At 36.9% G+C, this 17,588-nt stretch overlaps 2 protein-coding genes across 4 annotated transcripts; one reads left to right on the forward strand and one right to left on the reverse strand.

Moving 5' to 3' along the window:
* Positions 1-484: 484 nt before the first annotated feature.
* LOC113769479 (pumilio homolog 23) lies at positions 485-7,121 on the reverse strand. The gene is made up of 11 exons (XM_027313932.1): positions 6,965-7,121; positions 6,203-6,517; positions 5,753-6,116; positions 5,147-5,449; positions 4,673-4,840; positions 4,288-4,431; positions 3,866-3,985; positions 3,007-3,192; positions 1,800-1,948; positions 1,500-1,682; positions 485-886 (listed from the first exon to the last, which is right to left on the reverse strand). The coding sequence occupies exons 2-11, from the start codon at positions 6,346-6,348 to the stop codon at positions 526-528; spliced, it is 2,124 nt and encodes a 707-aa protein (XP_027169733.1). The 5' UTR covers positions 6,349-6,517; positions 6,965-7,121; the 3' UTR covers positions 485-525.
* Positions 7,122-12,765: 5,644 nt separating this feature from the next.
* LOC113767615 (pectinesterase-like) lies at positions 12,766-17,224 on the forward strand. Of its 3 annotated transcripts, none has more exons than XM_027311767.1 (3): positions 12,766-13,991; positions 16,249-16,945; positions 17,037-17,224. In XM_027311767.1, the coding sequence occupies exons 1-2, from the start codon at positions 12,914-12,916 to the stop codon at positions 16,938-16,940; spliced, it is 1,770 nt and encodes a 589-aa protein (XP_027167568.1). In that variant the 5' UTR covers positions 12,766-12,913; the 3' UTR covers positions 16,941-16,945; positions 17,037-17,224. The 3 variants fall into 3 exon arrangements, with proteins under 3 accessions (XP_027167568.1, XP_027167567.1, XP_027167566.1); XM_027311766.1 differs by having other exon boundaries at positions 12,767-13,991; positions 17,025-17,224; XM_027311765.1 differs by having other exon boundaries at positions 12,767-13,991; positions 16,249-17,224.
* Positions 17,225-17,588: the final 364 nt, after the last annotated feature.

A 17,588-nucleotide genomic window follows, 5' to 3' on the forward strand; every position in this document is an offset into this window, starting at 1 on the left:
TTTTGTAAGAAAGACTCCACGTTCCTTTTACTCATTTCCTTTATACTATTTTGTTGCGCGCAAAGCAACAAAGGGTCCGTAAATACAGAATCGATCAAAGAATTTGTACCTTCGCACTTTGAATACCTTGATACATGGTTAAAGAAAATAATCATTCGTTTTTTTTCCCCCCGGAGAAAGAAAAAGAAGGAAATTATTCATCAGGTTGCGAGATTTTTTAGAGCAGTTCGAGCCATTCATAAACCACACGTCCGTGAACGAAACTGTTGAAAATTTAATCATAATGGTTAAGAATCGAAACCAACAACACTCGCTACTACAACTTGAACAAAAAAACCGACCAAAATTTCAGCAAATTCTCCATCCCTTAGAAGAATGAAAAACCTACAAAATGAGAGAGTCCAAAAAATCCCATAACTAAATACACAGTTCAGACCTAATCCTCGACCCTTCTTTCACCTAAGAAGATTCCAACAAGCCACTGCTCGATTTGAATCATTTGCAGCTATATTCTCAATACCATGTTTAACTATTTCTGTTGTATTTCTTTTTCTTTTTGTTCCCCAAATCACCACCACCCCTGGCATCCGTGGCACGACTTGTCCTTTCTCGGGGTCGCTTTCGGCCTGAGTTTTTTGCCTTTTTTGATGTTTGATGAGCCAAAAACTGGTTTCCAAAATGAGGGGCAACATTAACCAGCGAATTGTCAATCTCCTTCCTAATCTCCTGCATCCTGTCAGGCTGTGATTTACGATTAGCATCTGCAACAAAGCTCTTGTTCTTTGATGATTTGGTTTCTGGTGGTCCAAAGGCATCATAAAATTCTTTGAGAACGGATTGCTTAGAAGCTTGTCTCAACTTCCACTGATCAGGACGTTTGGCAAATCTAGAATATACAGTAAAAAAATCGAAATTAATAATAGCAAGCAAAAAAGAGAGGGGGGGCGGGGGGAATTGATAACGGACTGGCTCTGAGCAAGCAGGTCCAAGTAAAAAGAAAAACAAGTTGTGGATTTCAAATGACAAGTGGGTAAAAGCATAGACACTGGAACCACGTGATTAGTTGAACTTTGAATTTATGTGGTAATCAGGTTTTATCTTTTCTAATTTTCCTTCCATTTGGAGGTCTACGTACCAAGGCAAAAACATACAGCTACTTCATGATCCGCAACACATCAGCAGAGATTAGGGGCAACATGCCAGTTTCATAAGGGGATGAATCAAGACTCGAGAGTCAAATTCGTACAACGAGCAAAGTCCTTCCCACAAAGAATGTGGCAGAACTAGGCTCAAATAACTACACTTCCTAACCTCAGTCCACCTCGGAGCACATAAAACCACTCGGCTCAAAATTCACCCCAAGCACTCTCAGATGAAAGTAAAGATGCAATGCAACAAGGCAAAATCACACATAAACATAGAACGTGATCTTCAATGCACTTTTCTATTAAATCAACCATTAAAGGAACCAGAGAAAGGAAGAAGCAGCTGCAGCTTACCCCTCAACATCAAGTTTCCTCAACAGGTAAGGTCCCTGCTTAGTCTTCAAAAGGTCCTTTTGCACAGGTACAAGTTCTGATACAATTGTTTCTCTCAGAGAGGCACTGGAGGCATCGAAGCATTTGTCAACTGTAAATGAACCCAACGAATGCACTGAGAGCTCTCCAAAATGTCCACAAAGCCTTGAAATAATGAAAATTCAGTAAACATAAGGTCGGGAATAGCTTCTGGAATGGTTCAAGTCTTCAATGTCAACTTTCAACAAAGAGGTCAAAGAAAATTGGGAAGAGAGAACGTACTTTATAACTAACTTGCGCTTTTGTTTCGAAGAAGCATTTGAGCTCAGAAAAGCCTCAATAACCCGTGAGCCACATGCGTCTTTTGATGCTTCAAGAACTTGACTGTCTTCTAATGACGTGATACTGGTAATGTAAGATTGTATAAATTCCTGTAAAGAAAGAAAGTGTGGATTGCTGAGCCAAAGACAGAGTATTGATTCACTTCCCCACCCCTTTGGTAATTGAAGCGGCCATATAGAAGCATGATGATGCTATTTTAACAAAAAGTAAACTCAGAAGAAATATGAAGGTTCAATATCAATTCATAACAAGTAAAGATAAATTTCTACTTTGTTTTACAAGAAAATAAAGTATTTGCCAGAAGAATGACAAATAAATGTAAAGCACCCAGTCACTTGGCCCTATATGGCTCTGATGACAAAAGTATTCAGCAGATAATTTTTCAAAGTTAACCGACGAAAAAAAAAGGGCTCTGAGCAAATTGTGTATCTTTACTACACATAAAGCATGAGGCAATTTTCGACGTAAACATTTTGCTTCACTTTTTCAACTTCCAATTTTTTACCCTCATAATGAAGGACAAAAACTACTACTTAACCCTAACTAGCGAAGCATATGTTGTTAACATAACCACTAATAGCATTGTAACTAAAAAGATTACTACCACTTAACAGGAATAATTATACAATTATAGAGGATCACTACTTGCTTTTGATTTGAGAAGTTTTTCATGAAATTAACTCATACAAAAAAAAGACTATTAATATTCTAAACTGCACACATAGTAAATCTCTCTCATAGTATTGGCAGGAGTGAACAGACAGATACAAACACACAGAAGCCAAATGGACAATGCTGGAAATAACACAGGAATTTGATACATCACTTAAAAGACAGGGTAGGCAGCGATAAAAGATGGCAACGTCCAAATAAAGAGGTATTGATACATGTGTTATTAGAGGCACATAGACATGGAATTCTGAAATTGACTGCAGTACAAAGAACCAAGTACATGCATCTTAACACCATCAGGACGTTCTAGTTTGCATTTATCTGCACCTGGAAAATCTTTATCAAGAAAGAGTATTCTGAAATCAAAGTAAAATTCGATCTATAAACCAAAAAAAGAGGGGTAGGCAGTGATGTAAGGTATCATTGTTCAAATAAAAAGTGTACAATGTGTAAATATGTAAGTAGAGGCACATACACATGGAAGTCTGAATATTGTCTGCAGTATCAAAGAACCCACTACATGCATCTTAACACCATCTGGCCAGTAACAGTTGGATTTATCTTCACTGGAAAAATACTTATCAAGAAACAGTATTCGAGGAACAATGCATCTAGGAGACTCATCCATTGCAGAGACAGCAGTAGCAAGTGCTTGAGAACACTGTCAACAGATGAGAGAACACGGTCAAAATAGTGTTATCAAACTAGTTTAAGCCATGAAAGGACAAGATTACTAGCACAGAGCTAGACAGAGTAGGGAAAAAGGGATGCACCCAAGGTTTCAAAAGTTAGAGCTGTACAAGAATATTCCCCAAAATGCTACTTATAAATTTGTTTGTGTTGATATCGCAATCTCAATCTCAAAAAGAGAGAGAGGAAAGAAAAAGAAAAAATAAGTTCACATTCCAACTTAGAATTTTCCACTCATGCAACCTCATCATCTTTCATAACTTGATCCTTAAAAACATTATTCGGGTGCTGACCATGTGTCTGAGAGTTACCAGGCGGTAGGATAATCTAATTTATTGGCACTTAAGCTTGCAAAGAATTATAGGGTATTAAAAAATCACTTTCTACAAGAGTCAACTTCTGAAAAAAATTTCTTTACGAGCAGTCACTTCAATCAACCAAAAACTGTATATAACTACCACCATGCTTCAAGTAAAGATGAATTTTAGGTGCCATGTATTGGAAAATTTTTAAAACAAAATTAGAGGTACTGTGTTGTAAATTGAATTTCTGAAGCATATAGATCAGCAGCTGTTTATTCTAAATTTCAGGTACTAAGCTGTTTGCATGGCACTGTTTTACGACTGATATTCTCAGTCACTAACCTTATTTTCATGACTGTGAAGTCTTTCACAAGCAGCAACAAGGGAAGCAACAACTCCAGATCTTCCCATTTCAAAAAGATCCTTAAACTTTGTACCAAGGTCGACCCAAATCAAATCCATCTAGTAACAAAAATATGATAGAAAAGAATTACATAGCAATCTATTAAAAAAATTGCTTCAAGGGTAATTATTTAAAAAAAACTCTAGTAGCACCAAATCTAAGGAGCAGATAAGTTGTGCTACTAATTCAAAGCTGAAAGCTCCAATGGACATCACACTTGGCACCATACAGATAACTAAATAAATGCATCTACTGCTGTTTGCAACCAGTAATACCTAGGGCACCTGATTTTTATCTTATTTTGGATAATTCACAAAAAAGAGAAGAAGACTCACAACACTTAAAGTTTCAGTGGACATACTTGATCTTTGGTCCTGGCATGAGAAATCAAAGCCTGGACAACAAAATTCCCACACTGCTGTGATGACAGAGGAAACAACGAATTTCTGAAAACTTTCACAAACAATTCCTCATATAAGGAATCAGGGGCCACTTCCAAAATAACCTGTTAAAGAAAACAAAACTTGCAAAATTTAAGGAACACAATATAGTACTAACACATTAGATTAAAATCACAACACTCAAATAAGGCCTCAAGAGAACTTCAAAAAATTACGCAACGAAACTTTGAATTACAATAATGAAGGAAGCAATTCATAAACTTAAAACAATTTATCATGGCCAATCAAGGAAACCAGGGCACTTTAAAATGCAAAAATCATTAAGGGTTTGATCTGTTAGAGTACCTCCATTAAATGGCTGAATGCAGTTTTTTCCATCAAAGGTAAAAGCTTTTGCACTACTGTATTTTCTATTAAGTTCCCCTCGTTAGCATTCTCCGAGCTGCATCCCAGAATAGCAGGAACAATATCCAACAACAATTGTTCTTGCCGAGCCAATAATTTTAGAGAAGTCTGCGATTCAATAACCAAGCAAGTTATTGAGGCTAATTCACAATGGCTAACAACTTCAAGACAAATGAAAAGCAGAAAGCTCTAAGTTGGAAATGGCTGGTTAAACAATACAAGCATAGATGTAAAGGCATCTCTTCTTCTAAATCTGTGCCAAAGCTACAAACTAGGCAAACAGGTATTTTCTGGTAAAAGTATAGACAAAAATGCAAAGCTCATGTGAAAGCATCAGAGAACAACATTAATCATAAACTATTAGTTGAAGGAAATCACAATACTTGCAAACTTTGAAATAGCAGCAAAACATGCCTGCAGAACCAAGCTGCCGTATTGATTAACTCGAAGGACGGCCATATCTTTTCTAGCACAACTTAACATCTCAGATACAAGGAACTCGAGTAATTCTGGAAATCTCTGCTGAAGATTTTTCAGGTCGTTATTACTCTGTGAAGAAACTCTAGAATTTAGCCTTTCAGCAAGCACAGTGGATGACTTAGTAGAATGGAAACCCGAAGGGTCTAAAGGCACTCCTCCACAAAGACAAAGGAGACTCCGAATAACATGAGATCCATAACAGTTGCACATTATATCAACAGGATTGACCACGATCATCTGGAATGGAGAAAGGGCACCAATTAAAGAAAGGCTCAACAAAGTTAGCAAATCCATGAAGATAGCATTGTTATCTTAAATCAAGTTTCAAAACAATCAGCACTGTTTTCTGGATTTATCAAGTTATCTTAGTCTGGTAGCAAACTTTTCTTCATAATTTCTTTTAGCCAGAAGACCATGTATTCCCATGTCTGCTGCATCAAATAGGGGCGTGTAATCCCCCAGAGCAACACAGCTGTGTAACATGGTACAGTTTCACAACCTAAAGAGAGCTAGACACTTTTAACACACCGAACTTCATACCCTGGATATAGTGGTCAAAGTATCCTCGATCAGAATGTGGTTGTCTGTGTCTTGAAGATGCATAGCCAGAGCCTTCAGTGCCGTTTCCACCACATGAGACCCAGACCTATCCATTGCAATAAGGGAAAAGTTGCTTTGACAGTTTCTTAGGAAACCACAAAGATGTTCTACAGAGCAGCCTTCCAGTAAAGTTTGTAAAGTGTGGCTTATGATGTAATCAGTGGCAAGTTGCACTTCTTTCCCTCTTGCTTCTTCCAAAGCATTTCCACATATAACAGCCCTCTCCTCGAGATCAATTTCGCTGCCTTCAATGACATTTGCAATTTCCGTAAAATATTTTGATGTTTCTGGATCAACCTGTTTTCTACATTGAAACATTTTGTACATCATGAGGATGAATATCCGCCAAAGCTCCCTAATCTAGAATTCAGGTAGTTAATACGATGAAACCTGACGAATGACGCATGCGGAACAGAGGCTTCATCGTGTTGCAAGGGTTTAGAAAATGTGCCTGTTCTGTTCATTTGGCCACCAAAATCCTGAGAGGAATGATTCCCATCAGAACCAGCTCGTTTTCTGAATGGCTTTCTGCCCATTTATTTCTTTTCTTTCCTCTGTAGTTATGGTAAGAATTATTTTCCTCGGCGGGACACAATAATATGTCCGGAAAGCAGTTTATGTCTTGGGAATAGCAAAGCTTTTGAACCAACAGCGATCACGCGGGTTCCCAATGTCTTCCAGCATGCTTTAACTAATCAATTAAACCTAAAAGTTGAACCACCAAAACTTCTGTCTCAGTAGTCGATTGATGGATTCGACACCAATAGATTACATTTGCACAATAGCTACTCGGAAGAAGAAGAAGGGGAAAAAGATGAATTCTCATTCATCTTTGCTGTTTACTAAATTGAATGAATAAGTGGACATGAATTGCAGAAATAAAAAAACCAACAAACAATCTCATAAATGAAAGAGCAAGCTTTTCGAATTTCTATCATATTCTTCTGATAAACAAACTGTCAATGGTTTTGATATTTTTAGTCGAATATTGTCGTTAACACCTTAACGTGCATACAAAAAAGAAACCAGAAAAGTTCACTGCCCCGTCAGAAAAAAAAAAGACTGACGGCAACTTAGTGTATACAGCACAGAGTTACCTAAAATTTCAGAATTGAAAACAGCAGCATAATAATGATAATAACAACAACATACCAGTACTACTAGAAGCTCAGCATGACAGAAGATTATGGATATACTTTTTTTTTTATTTTAAAGGAGGGTTTTTGTTTGTAGTGGGCGGGGAGGGGGGCCGGAAACCTGTGACTGGGAGCTCTGTCGGAAAGAGCTGATGAATATGAATGGAGCTTTGGGCGACTGGGAGAGCAGAGAAGGAGGGCAACTAAATCCTACAAATATCTGGTTATATGTATATGGGTCGAATCCAATGTCATTCTCCTGGGCTAGGATCCGTCATTAATTATGTGTCAAAAAACCGTCCCTTAAAAGTCGATCATTCCTTTTACGGGCCGGCCCGAAATTTCTTGGCACTTCATCCAGAATATCTGTCCAAGTTTAACGAGGCCTGCTTCTGGTTTTTGCGCTTGTTAGGAAATTCCTTTTGTTTTTTTTTTATTTTAAAGTATTCAAAGTTATAAAAGAAATGCCATCCTGATCCAAGGGTGGGTGTTGCTGCTAAATAGCTTAAGTCGCATTTTATCATCCATGGACGTTTGGAAGCAGTCAGCAGGTAGTACAATAGTTACATGAGTATTGGTTCATTTGTATGGAGTAATTAATTAATTAAGTATATTCGTGCTCTTCCCAGGCAGATTCCATACTTTGTAATGGGTATAGTTTAAGGTTAGGGAATAAACGAATCTAAACAAATCAAACACCACTGTATTCAAGTTTGTTTGATTATTTTAACGAGTTTGAAATTTTATCCAAATTTAACTCATTTACTTCTCAAGTCGAATTCGAATGAGTTTTTATTAAGTCGAACTTGATTGATTTGAATATTTTACATGTAAAATTTCATTGCCATGCTAATCAAACCGTTTGAGTCAAACTTGAAAGTTTATCAAACACAAAATATTATTCAATTTTAACTTGATTAGTTAATCAACCAAACTCAAAAGAACTCGTATCGAGTCAAGTTCGATTCGAGTATGGAGTAGTTTAATTCGTTTTTTTATCCTTAGTTAGATCTTGTTTGGATCGCAATTTTTCAATGATTTTTTTGAATTTTTTCTGTGATCACATTTTTAAATTACCGCATATACATTAATTTGTTACAATATGTATGTGTGTATATATATATTACCAACACTAGAAAATATCAATCCAAATGAGACCTAATTAGGTCGTTTGGTATGAAACTACAAAATTTGTGAAAGTCATAAAGAAAATAAAATAAAAAAAAAAACCCAGATGCCAGCAGCTACAGGCTTCATACAGGTCGACACCCAAGTCCCCCCATTCTTGCCTGTGGGGTTCCCTTTGCCTTCTTGGTACTAAATCTTTTTTTTCTTTCGTTTAATGGAAAGTTTAGACTAGACAGCACCCAATCAAAAATGATCAATATTGGAGGCTAGCAAGCAGCAAATAAAGGTGGTGAAGCTTAGGTAAAAGATTACTAATTAGTTGTCGGTGTCGGTGACTCGGTGGCCTTTTTTATCTTAACGGGCATGCATATATTTGTAATTTGGGCCGTCTTTAATAGTTTAATAATAATTACGTCGAGCATCCCAATGCCGATATCAGCCACGTCGCTTTGCTAACTAAAGATGGGAAAGTGTCGTACAAGAATAATTAATCGACGCCAAATGTTTACGACAAATTGAATAGCCCTTGAGATGACCAAAAAAAAAAAAAAAATTATTGTTCCCCCATGCAGCCGCTTTTTATGGGCTGTCCAGCATAGCGGCTCAAAGTATTGGGTGTATTTAGATAGCATACTATTTATAGGTGTCTGCCTGCCTTCAGGCATGGCTAAAATTACGCAGGGATCGGTTGCCTAAATCTCAACTCAAACGCGAACGTTGGGCATCAATTGTCAGAACTGGACCCAACAGTCAATATGATGCTTCCCACTCCCTAAATTTTAGTGCTATCAGCCGAGAGAGAATACAGAGTGGTTGTCTGGTTGATTCACATCCATATTTTTGCAGCTCGTGTCTAAGGTGCATCTACCAAACTGGTAGAAATTAGTCTCAAGTTACACACTACTGTGTCTAAATTCTCGCAGAGCTCCGCACGATTCCTCCATCCATCTTGGATAAATAAATAGGTCAGAAAATGGGAATAGTTTCATTTCTTTCACTGCCAATCTAATGAAAACCGCAATGGAACTGGCAGAATATACAGCCAGTGGATGATCTTGAAACCAAAAGACGAAAGAAAATGATTGCATTCTGCTGTCCAGTGTCCAGTCCAACAAAAGGGCAAGGCAGGTAGGCAACCCAATCAACTTTATTGTCAATTGCATTACAGCTTGCAAAAAATTTGCCACCACCCTCTTTAGCTAATGGCCAACAATACTGGGGACCCTGCCAACCGATAAATTACTAGAAAAAGAAAGAAAGGAAAAACCCCTCTCTCACATGTTCTGATGTTCACCAACAAAACAAACCACGCAAGTCCTTAGTTCTATATTTGAACGTGGTATAATTTTAGAAACTTCTCCTTAGATTTCTAATAAATTCACTCTCCTCCCCTAAGATTTGTAAAATAACACTAACCTCCGTGTAGTGTCTCATTTTTTTAAAAAAATTTATTCATATACCCTAAGATATTATGTTTTACTGGAAATTAACACCTGGCAACTAAATAATTAGGATACTAATTAACTGTTAATAACTAATTAATGAAAATAGTTTGTTGAATTTTTTTTAATGATAAATTGTGACCTGCAATTATAAAATGGTGTCAACTGATGTACCAAATATTTGTTTACTTTCAAAAATTGATACACTAAATAGTAATTTATCTGAATCTTTTGTACTCTAAAAAATCTTCATTGTTATCTTACGATTACATTTGTAATATTTGTTCTTGATGCTAAAGGATATAAGTGAATTTTATGATTTCCTCCTATAGTTTGATAGGGTCATAGTTTTTGGCACATACACTTTACCTTCAACTTGCAAAATTCACACAAAATCACTATTTTTTTCACCTCAAAATTTGCTGCTTCCAATGAAAGTGAGATCCATCTTAATGTTTCTTGTTGCCTTTATACGTAAAATGATAACAGTTTAAAAAAATAGCCGTTGTAATCTAATGCACTAGCGATTGGTCCAACTTCGTAGAAAAAGTCATTCGCTACATATTTTTTGTTATTTACCATTTACACTTACCTTCCCTCACTTTTATTAACATGTTTTTCATTCGTTTATAATATAACTTGCATACAAGTATAAAGGGCATTTGCAAAATAAAAGTTTTATCTCTTTTCTCAAAGTACTTTTTTAATCATACTTTCTCTGATTTGGACTAGTTTTGCTACGAAAACATTAACTTCAAAACAGGTTAGTGTAATTTTACAAATTTCAAGAGAAGTTAGTTATTTCACTTTATTTACACCTTATTTACACACACTGATTTGCTTGCATCGTTAACACATTTTTCAATCACTTTTTTATCTCGCATACATTATATCAAAAAAAGTGCTACAGTACTTTTTAAATAAAATTATCTCAAATAATTTACAATACAAACACACTGATATATATGAAATTATCCAAAACTTCAAGGGAGTTTCTGAAATTATCCCGTAAATATTTGCTCATCAGCAATCATCATCATCGTCATGTGACAATTAATTTTTAGTCCAAACCTACATATTTATACAGTAGCAATGGTACAAATTAGCATGCGAAATCAGTTTGAAAAGTCTATCGTAATCCTTCCGCAGTAGTATCTGTCGTCTCGAGAATCGACGCCTTGCAGATAGTCTGACTGTCAGTCTCCCATCACCAGCTACGAACAATGGAGACAAACGAAAGGAAAAGTGATGACCCCACCATTCACATGGCATCTATAATTCCACATTTACCACGTTCCCGGACCAATTAAACATTCCATCATGTAACCCTCTCGAGATATTCTCACTGTAACTGTGAATAGGGCCGGACCAATCTATGCTCGCACATTCGATTCGAAAAATGCTCACCGAATCCAAGGTTTAATTAAGTCAAATAGAAATTGGATCTAATTAAATATGAGTTGAGTTTAAACTATATTAAACTCATGCTCATGCTCAATTAAAACCTAGCTTATATACGAGGATAATTATATACATAAAAATATATAATAATATCTATAATTTATAATTATACATATTATGATATAAAATGTTAATAACTTGTATATAAATTTGTATTAATTCATAATTATAAAATATATATTTTATATAATTATGCATTTAATTATGAGTTTGACATAAACTCGATTTGAGTTTGAAGCTCATATAAAAGTGTGAGCTTAGATTGAATCTTTTAATATGAGATTGTGAGCTGAGTTTGACCCTGCTAAAACCCAACTAAAAATGCCCAATTGACACTCCTATTTCCTTCACACTCTCAGGGGCATTGAATCTTCTGTTACATATTTATATATTACACCCCTGTTAAAACTGTTTGATCCATGTAAACCTCACAATTAAAGTGTTTAGATAGGAAATTATTTGAAATATTATTTAGAATAATTTCTATAATTTTTTTATGATATGATATATGTGGAATAAAAAAAGTTTGCTAATAATATAAAAAGTTAATTACAAATTATAATTATGATGTAGATAAATATTGGGAGTATATATTTTCACTAGATTTATGTAGATTAATACTTTGTGTGACTTACATGTTACTACTATCTACATCTATATTTATATAAATTTGAGGAGGAATTTTGAGCAACAAGCCTCCACACATCTTCCCACTCCCAATTTCATTTTTTTAGCATTTCACATTTTATTTAATTTATAAAATACATTTCTCTCAACTTCCACATCTACTATTCACATTTGAAATTGTTGGTTATTTTTAAAATCATTTCAATTCAAATTGTTAGTTAATGTGCATGTTGTCCTATTTGAACTTCAACTCGTCACGTTTCCGATTGCTATGCGTTATTTATAATTCTACTCTAATTAAGACTTCTGTAAAATCAAAAGAAGAGATAACAAATATAACATCTTTTTCATGCCTTCTTAATTTAAATAAAAAAGGGAAATGTTATTTACACTCCCATTTTTTTTTATTTACACGTCAATAATCATTTTGATCATATAGTTTTCATGAATTAGATTATATGATAAAACAAATAGTAGAATTGCAAATAATAAAAAATGGAGTGCAAATAACATTTTCCTAAGTGAGAAGTGACTCTCATGCCTTTCTAATTTAAATAAGTAAAAAGTGGCTCCACTTATATAGTAATTTGGTTTCAAGTTTATTGGTGTGAAGGTAAATAAAGAGAAAACATTGACAAACTTAGTAAAAGTAAAAATGTAAATGATAATATTTTATATTTTAACGTAGTAATCTTAAGTAAAAGAGTGAAATTAAATAGAAAAAAAAGGAAATAATGTCATGGATTTAAAAATCAAGAATGGTAAATAAAAAATAAAGTACCACTGGTCTTTTAACATTGAAACTTTTATTTGAAATATTCATTTTTTATAAGAATAATAATAATAACAACACCAATTGTACAAAAAAATAAAAATAAAAAAGTAAGATTATAGTTTAAGAGAAAGATATAGAACATTTGACTCTAAAATGCTACTTAATTTATATATATTTGACCCAAATTTGACCCTGATTAGATTTGAATAAGAGTGCAAAACCCAAACACTAAGGATAATTTATTTTTTACTGAATTAATAGTTATTAGATATTTAGAAAATAAAAAAAATTAAAACATGATATTTATGAATGAGAAATAGCAATATAATAAAAAATGACACGGATTCTGGGACAAAGATCCGTTGCGATATCATATCCATATAATCCCACGCTCATAAGTAGATTGGGCGTCATATTGTTCTCCTGGAACACCACCACATCCCTCAACTCAAGCATCCCTCTTCGTTCGGAAAAAGCCAAAAGCCAAAAGCCAAAAGCCAAAGGCCTAACTAGAGCCGAACGAGTTTCCGACATGACACGCCTGGGAGAACACTTGAGAAGAATAATGCCGCATTCCGGAAATGACACTACCCTGTCGAAGAAAAGGAAGAAACTCTTGTTCATAACTCTTCTGGCAGCAATCCTGTTGGTTGCAGCAGTAATTGGAGCAGTGACTGGAGTCAATTCACGCAAGAACAATTCCAAGCAAGAAAGTCTCCGAGTCTCCAGCGCAGCCCATGCAATCGTCAAGTCTTCCTGCAGCAACACACTATACCCTGATTTATGCTTCTCTACGCTGGCCAACCTTCCCCAAGCAGTGAGCCAAAAAATCACCAGCCAAAAGGACGTGATAGAATTAGTGCTGAACCACACCACCACCACTGTCGAGCACAATTACTTTGCTGTCGAGCACCTCATTGCCACGCACCACAATCTAACGGAACGCGAGAAGACTGCGTTGCATGACTGCCTGGAGACCATAGACGAAACTCTGGACGAGCTCCACCAAACCGTCAAGGACCTCGAACTATACCCCAGCAAGAAATCCCTTAAACAACACGCCGACGACCTCAAAACCCTAATGAGCGCTGCCATGACTAACCAAGAAACATGCCTCGACGGGTTCTCTCACGACGACGCCGATAAGCATGTGCGCCAAGAGTTGTCGAACGGTGAAGTGCACGTAGAAAAGCTGTGTAGTAATGCTCTAGCCATGATCAAGAACATGACCGATACGGACATGGAAAGGGAAAGTGAGGCCGGCGGGCGGAAGCTGGAGGAGGAGGAGGAGGAGACAAATGGGTGGCCAAATTGGCTGTCTGCAGGGGACAGGAGGTTGCTGCAGTCTTCAACCGTGACAGCTGACGTGGTTGTGGCGGCTGATGGCAGCGGGGATTTTAAAACAGTATCGGCGGCGGTGGAGGCGGCACCGGAGAAGAGCAGCAGGAGATATGTAATCAGAATAAAAGCAGGGGTTTACAGAGAAAATGTGGAGGTGCCGAAAAAGAAGACAAACATAATGTTCTTGGGGGATGGTAGAACCAAAACAATCATCACCGCAAGCAGGAATGTGGTTGATGGCAGCACCACCTTCCATTCCGCCACAGTTGGTGAGAGTTACATATAATTACTACTACTGTTTTTGCTTTTCTTAATTCTCCTTAATCATTAAATTGAATTGGGTAGATACTCCTATATAATTGCAAATATCCGAAACTTAAAAGATTAGAAAGGAAAAAGAGAAGGGTACATTCACCACAGGCACCTTACTGATCATGTACAGTAGTTTAGAGTTGCCCGTGAACAAGAGAGAAATTTAATTGTGACTTTGTTCGGTTAAGTTATGTAATTAATAAGTGGCGGTACTAATTAAACTTACCCAAGTCGGAGGAGGGTGACAGATGTTTAGCTAAGAGTAGTAAATATTATTATTAATTTCGATAGTACTATAGTAGGTGGATGATGTAGAGTAGTGGTGGAGGGTGGAGTGACAGAGCAGCGGTGGTCCAAACTTAAAGTTGTCTTTTCACCGGACGACCCGTGCAGCAGCCTGTAATTTTACTTTGTCCATTTGCAGAAGGCTCTCTTTTTGCCGTTCCCTGATCGGCTTTACACCTATGGTGCCTTGTCTCTCATTCTTCCTTTATCCTTATCCTCAGTACGTAGAAGTAGTAGATCCATCATAAGTAACCATCATCTTAGCCCAAGTTTGATTCATAAAATGTAGTAATTCGTAATTCTCTACATTTGATATTGAAAAAATATTTAACTTTTCCTACCAGAACGCACGTGCTCTTCTGAATCACGGACTGAAGAAGAAAATAAGCAGACAAATAATTTCAGCCATTCTCGGTTCTGATCTCCCCACTAGTAGTAAAATACATTTATTATTCTGGGTTCAAGTCCTATTTCTAAGAAAGATAAGAAGGAACCTAGTCAAGTTTTTTGCATTCATCATCAATGGCCATAAGTTGTTATAATTGTTTAATGTTAATAAAAAGGTACGTCAGCAATCCGATTCTTAGGATCAGGATAATGCGGCTATCTCTGATGCCAAATACGCTAGTACCATTATTTAAGAATCGGTGCATTTCAATTCCAGCTGGAATATTTCTGGAATAAGAAGGTTTGTCACTTTTCTATGCTTTGCATTGACTTTAAGTACTATTACGCACGCTACTTCCTTTGGGTAGGATGTGGTTTTTCTTTTCCGGATGGTTTCCTTCAATTACGGTTCCGTTTCAAATTGAAATCAGGTGAGCTGTCGGACAACAATATATTATTATGAATCTAGATTCGTATTCATGATATTTCTAGCTTTCTCCATTCATCGAGTCAAAAAAGTGCTTTGATGATGACAATGAAACATCAACACAAAGGATAGAGTACGTTTGCATCGTAAAATGCATATAGGCAGCTGGCAGCGGCATTAATAAGAATCAGAGAAAATGAAACTCTTCTCCAAGATTTCATCATGGAGCTATTTGTATAGGAAAAATACACCTCGACTAACCACTGCCCCGCTAGTGGAAGATATTCATGCTTTAGCTAATCTATTTTAAGTGTACTTTTTTGAAGCAAGGAATATTAGTAATATGACTTTATATAATCATCTTAGCCACTATGCTCTAAGCATATTTATGGATGAGGAGAGGATTTTTGACTCTTCTTAAGTATCATGGTACACTTTGTATAGTTGGTTGAGCAGTTGTTCAAATATTGTAGAGTTTTATTATCTATAACAAGTCATCTATCGTTTCCGAAAAAAAAAAAAAAATCATTGCTTTGTCTGGATTATGCATTATTTACAATTCTTTTTAATTATATCACAAACATTTTTTTTTAAAAAAAAATCATCTTGTTTTTATTTTTTAACATATTTTTATTTTACATGCATCATTTTCACATAAACTAGTACATTATTATTTTAAAAATATGGCAAATAATAATATTCCATCCATGTATTATTTGTGAAGGAGTTTCTTGGGCATGGTTACACATTCACACACAAGTCTAATATCCCCTCCCCTCTTCCTTCCCCGCACCCCCCTCTACACACACATAGAGCGGTAATATACGAAGGCTATTCATCATTAGGTAAAGTTAATCCTTTGCTATACATACAAGGTTGGTGATACCATAGCATAGGAGACGGTACCAAACTGTCCTGACTGCTGCATTGTCTTGTCAGTTGTCTGCAAACTTTTTTTTTTTCGGTCAAAAGTTGTCTGCAAACTGATGCCATGAATTTTCGCTAATGGTTTGTTTGCTGAGGTTTGATTTATTATACTACAGTACTATTTATTTACGCATTGTCTGACGTTACACGTCTAATGGATCGGATGTCTCACATGCAATGCAATGCAGCGGCGGTTGGCGAAAGATTCTTAGCGAGGGACCTAACCTTCCAGAACACGGCGGGTTCATCCAAGCACCAGGCCGTGGCCCTTCGGGTGGGCTCCGATTTGTCCGCATTCTACCAGTGCGATATCCTGGCCTACCAAGACACCCTCTACGCCCACTCCAATCGCCAGTTCTACATCAACTGCTTGATCGCCGGAACCGTCGATTTCATCTTCGGCAACGGCGCCGCCGTCTTCCAAGACTGTGACATCCACGCGCGGCTACCGGGTTCGGGGCAGAAGAACATGGTGACGGCCCAGGGCAGGATCGACCCCAACCAGAACACCGGCATTGTGATTCAGAAGTGCAGGATTGGGGCCACGTCCGACTTGAGACCGGTCCAGCAGCAATTCCCCACGTTCCTGGGACGGCCGTGGAAGGACTATTCCAGGACGGTGGTGATGCAGTCGACGATTACGGACGTGATCGACCCTGCAGGTTGGCACGAATGGAACGGGAATTTTGCGCTGAATACCCTGTTCTACGCGGAGTATCAGAATACTGGGGCAGGAGCGGGGACCTCTGGAAGGGTGAAGTGGAAGGGGTACAAGGTGATCACGAGCGCAGCGGAGGCCCAGGCTTTCACTCCCGGAAGGTTCATCGACGGCAACAGTTGGCTGGGCGCCACTGGCTTCCCGTTCGCCCTTGGCTTATGAAAATCGTGAGATCAACTTTCCAATTCACCCAACATTTCCAATCTCAATCGATTAAATTAGTACAATTAATTAATTAATGTGCAGCTGCCGTTTCAGTTTTCTACTGTTCTTTTCTTGCGGCGGAGCACTACACCAGCTAGTAGCTGCTCATGGTGGATTTGATTGAATAATGTTTCATAAAACTAAACTGATCTGGAGCCGGCATCGATCGGACTCGTTTTAAGGTTTGTTAATAAATATTACGTACACCCGAAGTATTCATTTGTGCATCTCACTATTTTTCTTGGGGCGAAGTATTCATGTGTTATGATTAAGAGAGTCTCTTTTTAAATGGTCGTTTGGGCAATCTAGAATTTGGGCTGGGCACCTACTGTCATGCTGATTTCTCCGCTGAAAAACCCGAGGCCCAAACAGCACATACTTACTTACTTAGGCATGTGAATATTATTATTATTTATTTTTGGATGTGCGTGTAAACAATTTAGATCACTTTTTTTAACCCTTCATTTTTTATCTTTACAAATCACAAGTTGAGTGACCAAAAAAAAAAAAAAAAAAAAAGTTCTTCCTATAACTCTTATGTGCATACATTCTGAACATATCCAGCCCTTCATAAGTATTGTATCTAACAACATGCTTCATAAAAGA

Source organism: Coffea eugenioides, chromosome 4 (genome assembly GCF_003713205.1).
Source record: "Coffea eugenioides isolate CCC68of chromosome 4, Ceug_1.0, whole genome shotgun sequence".
Lineage (NCBI taxonomy): Eukaryota > Viridiplantae > Streptophyta > Magnoliopsida > Gentianales > Rubiaceae > Coffea > Coffea eugenioides.